This window comes from Mytilus galloprovincialis, chromosome 1 (assembly GCF_965363235.1).
Source record: "Mytilus galloprovincialis chromosome 1, xbMytGall1.hap1.1, whole genome shotgun sequence".
Taxonomy (NCBI): domain Eukaryota; kingdom Metazoa; phylum Mollusca; class Bivalvia; order Mytilida; family Mytilidae; genus Mytilus; species Mytilus galloprovincialis.
In genome coordinates, this window is record NC_134838.1 from 6,587,305 (window position 1) to 6,597,558 (window position 10,254).

Consider the following 10,254-nt stretch of genomic DNA (forward strand, 5'->3'; position numbering starts at 1 on the left):
ATATAGTACAGGAAGGCAAATTAAGCAAACAACAAGTAACTTATCATTGAGCAGGACAAGGGACTACTTTTTTTCATTTAAAAGTAGTGTTTTTCATAAAAACGACCACATCTATCGAAAATTGTATCCAATTTTTTCTCAGGGTTGTGCAATACATTTTGCCCTTACAGTTTTATGAGTCGTTTGAATATAAATTTCGTGCAGTAAAATTGGTACTTTTAGTATAACTGAACAGTTATTGGTAAAACATGTATTTGGTGTTGTCGGCAGAGTTGCTGAATATTTGTCATTAACGAGTCGGGTTAGCAAATACACCTTATCGCTAATCCCGGATGACCCGGCCGCTTGAACTTTTGACGCATACAACAATCACTTTTCCATTGTGGCGTGAGATATTTTGTTTTATGACGTCCAAATTTTACGGGAACCTGTGTGATATCCAAATTTGTTACTGCGGAATATTTTTGGGACGAGAATGAATTCGGTTATATATTATTGCTACATGTAAAATTTTTCTTGACAATTCTGGAGCCTACATCTCAGAGATGACGTTGGTACATGTCTCTCATATTGGTTTTCCGTGAATGCAGAGACACCGTTTTATTTGTGGGTCACAGCCAAATACAATTTAACGTCCCATAATGCACATCTACCCCATTGTGGCATACTTTCCATAATATTATCATTAATAGATAATTAAAATGTATTCGTGTCAAACTATTTACCCGTGAAGGATAACAAATATAAACTTCTTTTTTAAATATTTATTATATATCTATAAACACCTGACTTTGACATATAACATGTGAAATAAAAATCCAATGTCTATTTTTAAACTAATGTTCTATAAATGTCTGGACTATTACGCAATAGTAACTGCATATGTCACTTGTTCGAACTTTCTACTACTTTCAATGAAAACAAAGAAATGCAAAGTTCATGACTGAAGACGGAAAGAATAATGGATCTCATGTTTGGATAAAGCAACATTTTACAGGGTACTACTTTGCGTCGAAGGCTTCCCAGTATTCTGCACGGTAATCCAGCAAGTCCTGTTGAGATCTCGTTGCCTCTTCTTGACCTTTGATTTGTTCCATGATGGTTTTATCAGTTAAGGTTAACTTCCAGGTTTTGGTTTCCTGTAAAAATAAAGAAGGATTATGGTATTAGAATATTTTCCTTTGAGAGTCCACACAAGGAAGAGTTTTGAGTAAATTCTTATCAATGTTGTAAAATTAGCCAATAGTTTTCTAGGTATTAACCCACTTCTTTTCAGGAAATAGATTTAGTATTGAATTAAAAAAAAACTTGTTGATCGATCAAAAAATTGAAAACTTATCATGTACGTATATCAAATATTATTGACGAACTTCGAAAGTTCAATATGAAATACTAACAGTAAGTATATTACTTTATCTTTTTGACCTAAACCTAAACCTTACCTGGTACTAAATCACATGATGATATGATGTGCCCTCAATCTGGCAAAGCTACAACTGGTGTCTGGTTAGCTAACATGGAGTAGTAGTTATTGATGAAATCATTGGCACTCTCATCTGTTTTCTCGTCTGTTTTTGTGTTTTGTATTAGAACACAACCAACATCTTTATTGTCCTCCTCCGTTTTGTCAGTACGAACCATCTTTCCAACTTTTTCGAAGTTGTCAACCTGAAAAATCAAAAAAATATTGATTAAGCTTTTGATCTGTGAAATTAATGCTATGCAATATCTCGCCTCCGCATAAAAGACGGAAATTGAAAGAAATACTGACTTTTTTTTTGAAAAATCCCCAAACTTATTTAAGCAAAGTTATAACTGGTATTAGCGTTAAGCAGGAAAATGACTGTTTTCCTTCCTGATCATTCCTTGGCACTTGTAAGACCATATAAAGAGGTTATTCTTGTTAAAATTTCCTGTGACATTTCCTTCTTTTAAAAACTGAATGAAACTTTTTATTCAATGAAAACTTACTTTTACAACTTCGATTTCGTTTTCCCAACAATAGGCTTCCACGAGTTTATGCTGTATGTTAGCAGTGACGTCATCTGTGTCAACTACTTCTGGCAGGAGACATAATGCAATGTCGTCTGGGATTCTGAAAAAGAAACAAAGATATAAGAAATCTGGTATGAAGAAGAAGAATGTTTTATTTCCATCAAATTGGCTCACCAGGAGCATAGTACAATATAAGAAATTAGTAAAACAATAACAATCAGAAACAACAATATTCTTGTATGAATAAAAATAGATGTGGCGTATAGTCAATGAGACAGAAGCCAAAAATATCGTCATTCTATTGACAAAAACATATTCTTGACCTCATGACCTCATCTGGCACTAAATCAAAATCTGACAGTCACAACAGGTGCGAAGAAGGTAATAGGTTGCAGACTTAGTACACTGGCTGGTGAGTTCATCAATATCTAAATACTCCAAGTATTAAAAACTTAACCTTATATTTACTCTAATAGCTCTATAGGTTCCAAATGAATTTTAAATTTACTCCATGTATTACTCCAAGTAAACAAAACTTAACCCCACAAGTAATCTAGCCAATAGATAAATTCCAAATCAATTTACAAATCGTTAAAATAAATGCTTGATAAAACGAACTTCAATCATTATTGTTCAGTATACTTACTCTTGAAGTATCTGAGCACATTCATAGACACCGCAGACTAATCTACCATCTTCTTTAGCTTTCATCAGAATCGTTTTAAGAGCCATTCCAATGTTGTTTACATTCCTGGAAAAACAAAGGATCGTTTACATTAATTTGTCAATAACACCTACTTCTGAGAAATTCAATATATATGCAGTACGCATCATAGCTGTGACGTCACAGAGTACTTTGATATTGTTTGTCTGATGCAATTTCACCGATCTCTTTTACAAAAAACTGATGCAAATTCGAGATAATTTTTTTCTACATTATAATGAGGTTTTCAATGTGTTATAAAATATCTTCACGTTTTTGCAACTGTTAGTTATTGTCCTAAACAACTAGATCCTTCTACGCTTAATTCTTGGAACTCAAAAGTCTTGGAATCAGAACAAATCTGTTGAAACGGCTTGCAAGTCAGAATAAAGGCTTTCATGGTGACTTATATCAGAAATGCAAATATATTAAATCTTACACAACTAGCATGTTTATATATATATATAAACATGTGACAACATATGGTTACGAAATAAATTGTGTAACTGTTCCGCTGTAAAAAATAAATTAAAAACATGTAATTCAATACAAAATATGTATTTACCTTTGGGCATCCATATCTATTCCAAAATTTTCAGGGAATGTCATCTTCACAAAAATTGCAGCTTCCAAATGAATTAAAATATTAAAAGTAGTATATATATATATCCTTATTTTGAATACGTGTTAAATCCAACGTGTTCAGACTCTGTATAGTGATACGTATGAAATAATTAATAAGTAGGGCGACAGTTGCTTTATATACATTGTAGTAAGTGGGAGGGATTTAAATCAGAGAAATACATTTGATTGGCCATTGGGTTTTACTTTGTGAGACGTTAACCTTTTATCATATAACGGTAGCTTGCAGATAAAGACAAAATTTAAACTCTAACGAGGTAATCGATTTAGTAATTATTAGAAAACGATAAAGAAACTGTAAAAATTTGTAATCAAACGCTTGGTGTCATCAAGAATTCTCCATAATATAAATTCTCCTAACCGTTTGATCGATAGTTTAATGACCTTGAGAAAGAACCAGTAGTACACTGAACTATGATTTCGTGTGCTCGTTTTATTATCATAATGACCTGAAACGTTGTACTTAATGCAGGTAAGATACTGACGTCTAGTTTTTATTTGAAATACAGGAAGCAAAGTCTTCGGTACTGTAAGTATACGGTTTTGTAAGACTTATATCAAGAAGTTAATTTTTTTCAAAGATTTCAATCTCTCATTGATGTGGATAACTATTTCAGACATTTGAATAGTCCATGAATTATTGTCCTTATATAGAAAACGCAGATGTTTGCAAATTCCAATCTGTCTTTCCCTGTAAAAATCTGCCGCGGATATAATCTGTTTTAAGGCTATTCTGATAACAAAAGGTCTTCGAATTTGAATAAAGAAAAAGGACAAGGAAAAACTTTTGAATTTTCGGTATTTTAGTGATGTCCACTTTAGATATCTTTTTAAAAACTATCTTCTATGAATAACTGTAAGAAATACAATAAAAATGCTTGAAAACTATAATAAAGAAATCACTATATATACCTTTATGAAGTACTTATTGACAAGAAGATTGCTAGGCTGATTGAATTTCAAAAATGATATCAGGCCTTAACCAGCTATACAACATTCAATATTGTCGGCACTACGGATACACAATTTTGCAACATGCAGTATTGCTAATGACAATTTAGACTGAAATATTAGCTGTATCTTTATTTGTAATGAAGAAAATTATATTTCATATATTTTATGGTTTTTTTTTTGTATGCCCCAAAAAGGACAGACCATGAAAATCCTTGCATTAAATTGGGCCGATGAACTTAAAATACGAAATACGATGACTGTCTAATAAGCACTTTGCAACGTGCATTCAAGACAGGTACAGGGCTTCCAAGTTCTGTGCCTGGTACTTACGACAATCGAGGTCAGACACAAAAGATCCATGATTCATCTGATGCATTTGGAATACGTTTATCTGCTACGGAGTATTGCTGATGACATATTGCTTAGAAAACATACAGCAATGACAATAGCTCAATTTATTCTGATTTCCGAGATGGTTTTAGTCCTGGAAATTATTGACTTGAAGTGAGACTTCTGTCATAGCTTTCAGTACACGAGTACACTTAGATCGTTACTATGTGTCTTCTGTTATTTTTTTCAGTTGCTTCTGTGCCTATAACGCCTGTTTCAACCAATTTTTATTTTGTGATGTGACTTTATGATCCCAGGTTAGAGGGTTATCTGTTCAAAAACGGTTGTGACTTTTACAACTGTCGATAAGGTACGATATGGGTTCATTGTTGATATCCGTATAGTTATGTCCATATTCTTTGTTTACTTGCATCATCAGCAATTGTACTAAACCACCTAACATAAAATTGGCGTTTTCAACAGTCTACAAATTACCTGATAACGTTTTTAATTTCTAAAAAAATCCTGTATTCTTTACAAAATGATTAAGTAAACATCACGATTTGCATGTTTTATTTGAAGAGTTTTCAATGCATTATAAATACCAATAAATTACAAAATGGCCCATAACATACCAGTTTTTTTTCTAAAAGTTTATTTTATCCTTGCATTGAAATCTTTTTAATTAAAAGTTATTTTTCTAAATCAGACTTAAAATTAAATCATATTCTTTCATGTTTTAACTAAACTTGCAACGTTTTCTGGTCTAGGCATTTACATATACAGTGTAACCTGTGTTATCCGACACACTGGGGTACCAAAAACAAATGTCGGATTAAACAGGGTGTCGGAATACTCAGGTTTTTTCTTCAGAGATAGGTTTATTTTGGGACCATGAAAATGTGTTGGTTACAGCAGGATGTTGGAATACCCGGATGTCGGATTAGGCAGATTTCACTGTATATACCATTTTCATATTAGTATGTTATGTAAATGACCTTCAAATACCACATCTATATTTAAAAGAATATTCATATATACAGGAATTATCAAAAAGAACAGCATACGTATATATTTGAAGACAGGGTCAGATTTTTATATGCCGAATCAAGGAACATAATGATAAATTTCGGAAATGAGATAGAACAAGCTGATAAATGTATTACACGCAGTCATAACAAAACAAGATACTGTCCTTGAGTCGTCTTATAATTAAATTGATGCCGACATTCCAATCTGTATGTTGATAGATAAAAGTATCTAATCGGGAGGTCGTTAGTTAAAACAACTTATTATGACAGGCAGGTTGTAAATTTCAAATAATATTATTGAATGTTTAACATCATAAACTACAGTTGTGAAAAACAAGTACAACATTAAGTGAATGTTATTCAACAAATAAGCATGTGAGAGTGCAGTCCGATATTGTCCAGTCGAGTTCAGTCTAGTCAAGATAGTACACCTTGCTGCACGATCCAACTGCAGCTATTATATCTATCTCATCTGATCTGTTAGTTAGCGCACCAAAGTAACCTACTATATTTTACCAGAACGATGTCAACACCGATCAGCAGACGGAGAAAGTTTATTGACCCCATTGCCTTCACATTGTTCACTATGTAATGGTCAATAACCAAGGATTTTCTTAAACATTGAACACACGTTTTAAGTAGACTATTTTGACATAACTGCATATCCATGCATATTATTCTGTGTAAAGATGAAGAATATATAGGTAAATTATCGATGATGCCTTTTCATGCATCGGTATCTACAATGTTCGATCGATCAAATGAATGAATTATTTATTTGAGATCTCCATGTTAAATAATTGAGGTGATTGACCGTACATGCATTAAACATTCTAATTTACTAACCTTGTAGAAAAAGCTTGTCATTTAAAATATAGTTATGCTATGTCATAGGTTCAATATACAATTAGAGCATAAAAAATATTTAAAAATAGAGACGTATTACAGAGGAAAATGCTAAAGGCAATAGCATGTAATAAGAAATCAGAGGTAATATTGTCGCCTGCTTATTATGGCGCTCATATTTTAGCTGCTTTCTGTAGAGGTCCATAACCAAGAAAAAAACGAGGAAAAGAAAAAGAAGCTAAAACCAAAAAAGTAGTGTTCTTGGAGTTTAAATTTTACATTGAATTATTTTCAAGATATTGACAAAATTTGCCCTGTCAAATGCTTGAGCGAAAAAGTAGTTTATGTAAGCAAAATAAAAAAAAAAAAAAAAAATTGCGGTGAATATCCTAAAATAAATAAAATAAAGTAAAAGTGGACCAAGGCTGAAAAATGGAAATATTTAGAGTACTGTGAGGCCTAAAACTTTAAAATTCTATTATGAACCATAGTGTAAAGTGGCTGAGAATGTCAAAGCAGAAACCGTCTTTGGAAATTAACCTTCAAGGACATATTTCGAACTTTTTCTCTCAGTAGACACTAATCAAAACATCAGACACTTAAGAATAAACAACGGTTTTGTTGACTTTTATTTTGGTGATAACAATATTAATTAATGTATTAGAACGTAGTGAAAAAAGGATTTGGCATTTTAATTTTTTTTTCTTCAAAATGTCTATATCTTTAAGATACATATCCGTTGGCCAATTGTTTGTGGTAATTGGATATAGTTTGTCTGCTCTATTGTCGGGTTGTTGTCGCTTTGACACATTCCCCATTTCCTTTCTCAATGTTATTGAGTTGTGAATCTAATAACATTTCACGCAATAATTCTGTAAATTTCCAGAATTTTTCCAGATTAAGAATGCTAATCATAGATGACGCATTTTCTTATTTACAGGTAATAATAATAGGTCTACAGTTTAAAGCAAGTTCAGGATGATGTTTAATTTCCATATACAGAACAAATGCAACCTTTAGTTTAGTTAATTAGCGCATATCGACTCTTTTGTAATTTGCACACAGACGATTCTAATATAGGAAGAGCAATTACTCAATTGGGGGTTTCTCGTTGTAGAAAGCACCGGCGGGGTTGGGATGAGTTGTGGGTTTCAAATGAAGTATTTCCCTAATCTGCATTTACACAATCCTGCAAAAATAGAATAATAATAATAAAAAAAACAGAAACTTTATTTGCCACAGTTTTAAAGATAGTCAGCGATTTTGTATCACGGGTTAAATTTGCTGTAAACCAATATAATTAAAAAATAGATCTCTGATTTTGTTATACTATATGTGTGAGCTCATAGTATAACAAAATGAGAGATCTGTGTTTTAATTAGATTGGCTGTTAACAATGTATTATATGCTTGCTACTTTCAACAACACCCCACGTACGAATATTTACTAGTCAACAAAAGTAATGATACACAAGTTTAAACTTATTAAATATAACAAAAAGGAAAAACTATTTATTAATTATCCAAGAAAATATTTAATTAGCAAGTTATAACATGCCATGTTATGAAAACAGAATCACATTTAATTTGTGGAAAACTAGGACAAAAATCCGCATTTATTTCGGAAACGATTGTTTTAGTGCTCACTAACCTGCGAAGGCTTTTCTGATTCAAATGAGATCATGATTTTGTTTCATGTTACAAGTTCTAATATCGGTTTTTCAAATTTTGGGTGAGAATGTAGTTTTTATAATAGCATATAATTGCAAATAAAAAAATGATGCATATATACAATTTTTATAGGACACGCATGCTCTTTAAATATTTTCTTTTGTTGACCAATCTAAAATGCACATTAACCAAAAAAAAAACCAAAAAAACAACACGAAATGGATAAATGAAAAAAATAAAAATAAAAACACACCCAAAACAAAAACACAGAGGTTTTAAAATTGGTAATCAGATTGTTTGGAAACTGGTATTAAAATTCAGAACAATGGTAGTGACAACTTACTCCCTTGTGGATAAAACATTTTCGACAATGAAATTGTTATACGATTTATTCAATTTGCATGCACAGTAACAAGGATAACTAAATTGTCGTATAATAATATCATGTTTGTTTCTTTAAGTAGTTATGGTAAATGCAACTTAGTTTTTACATGTTTTTCTTAAGTTTTGCTGTTACACCGCTGTCCATTGTTATTTGTAGGGTTATCCACGTACACGTATGTTTTATCCAGCCAAATGTTGTGTGTCCCTGTCCCAAGTTAAGAGCCTGCAATTCAGTTGTGTCGTTGGTTCATATATATCCCGGCGAGGGAAGAACAAAACAATTTGCGAAAGCAAATTTACAGATCTAACATTGTTGGGTTGATGTTTAGACGAGTTGTATATCTGCCATTTTTGTTGTTGTTGTAAATTCTATCCTTAAAATCAGGACGCTTGTTTTCTGGTTGAATTGTTTCTTATTTTGTCATGTCATGACCTTTAATAGCTGACTATAAGTGTTGATTTTTCTGATTGTTGAAGACCATACTTAAAGTCCATACGATGACCTATACTTTCTAACATCCACGTCATTTGAAATCAGATGGACAATTGTCTCAGTGGCTATCATATAACATCTTCGTATCTTTATTTGGATTGCTACAGCTAAATCAATAAATGCATTTAGCTTTGTTTTCAATGTATTCTAATCAACAAGTTAATTGTTTATCGAAATGATGTGTTTTACTTTACGCAAACAAAATTTGTGAAAACTAACTATAGCAAAATATTAAAGAAATCTAGCCATTAAATTTCATAACCTTTCCGAAAATATTCCTGAAATAATTTTCACAAATGAAAGTGGTGCGTGCATATAGAACACTAGTACCTGTTTTTCAAGGCACACTTGTGACGACAGTCGTTTACATATGTGTCGTAAGTAGGCGGGCGGGGCCAACATCTATTAAGCAAAGAAAGTGATTGATATGAAAAAATGCAATTAATAATAATAAGGCAAGATGTAATAATCATCAATATGTTTTTAAGCTTCCCGTCGAAATTCCTTTTATTAATTTTTTTGTAAGTACATAACGAGTTCCATATTGAAAACCGTCACAGTAACAAGAATCAAATTCTCCCAACTAACAGGTCGGTTTTGATGACCTTGACAAAGAACCAGAAGAACACTGAACTACATTTTGATGTTTGTGGTGATCGCTATGTAAGTCATTCACATGTTAAATACATATCAACGGGCATTGATCCTAACGCTTAAATGCACACGAAGGTGAAAGCTAAAGCAGTTGCTTAAAACTGACTTAAACGGGCCTGCGAAGTCCATCCAGCTTTATCCAAGGTTTCAAAATGGATATGATGCTGCTCAGGATGCATGGTCAACGAACACTGGATATAAGTTATATATACTATTGTAGACCAACAATTTTTAGCCGGTTTGTCACCGAGCCGACGATCGTCTGAAGTATTTTATAATAATAAACAATCAGTGTATGTGATGTACCTTATAACTTCATACTAAATTATAATCCTGGTTCCTTTGATAACTATTTACACCACTGGGTCGATGCCACTGCTGGTGGACGTTTCGACCCCGAGGTTATCACCAGCCCAGTAGTCAACACTTCGGTGTTGACATGAATATCAATAATGTGGTCATTTTTATAAATTTCCTGCTTAAAAAACTTTGAATTTTTTTAAAAACTAAGGATTTTCTTATCCCAAGCATAGATTACCTTAGCCACATTTG

At 32.3% G+C, this 10,254-nt stretch overlaps 1 protein-coding gene across 1 annotated transcript; it reads right to left on the reverse strand.

The window, feature by feature from the left end:
• Positions 1 to 749: 749 nt before the first annotated feature.
• On the reverse strand, positions 750 to 3,441 carry LOC143064069 (growth arrest and DNA damage-inducible protein GADD45 gamma-like). Its single transcript, XM_076236592.1, has 5 exons — positions 3,264 to 3,441; positions 2,642 to 2,746; positions 1,972 to 2,095; positions 1,443 to 1,668; positions 750 to 1,139 (listed from the first exon to the last, which is right to left on the reverse strand). Exons 1-4 carry the CDS (start codon positions 3,305 to 3,307, stop codon positions 1,477 to 1,479), a joined length of 465 nt encoding a protein of 154 aa, XP_076092707.1. The 5' UTR covers positions 3,308 to 3,441; the 3' UTR covers positions 750 to 1,139; positions 1,443 to 1,476.
• Between the last annotated feature and the right edge of the window lie 6,813 nt (positions 3,442 to 10,254).

Excerpts from the sequence above, each read along its gene's own strand:
- LOC143064069 (XM_076236592.1), bottom strand. The coding sequence starts at position 3,307 with ATGACATTCCCTGAAAATTTTGGAATAGATATGGATGCCCAAAG. Across the intron at positions 2,096-2,641 it reads TGTGCTCAGATACTTCAAGA|AATCCCAGACGACATTGCAT; the intron begins GTAAGTATACTG and ends TTTCTTTTTCAG. Across the intron at positions 1,669-1,971 it reads ACGAAATCGAAGTTGTAAAA|GTTGACAACTTCGAAAAAGT; the intron begins GTAAGTTTTCAT and ends TTGATTTTTCAG.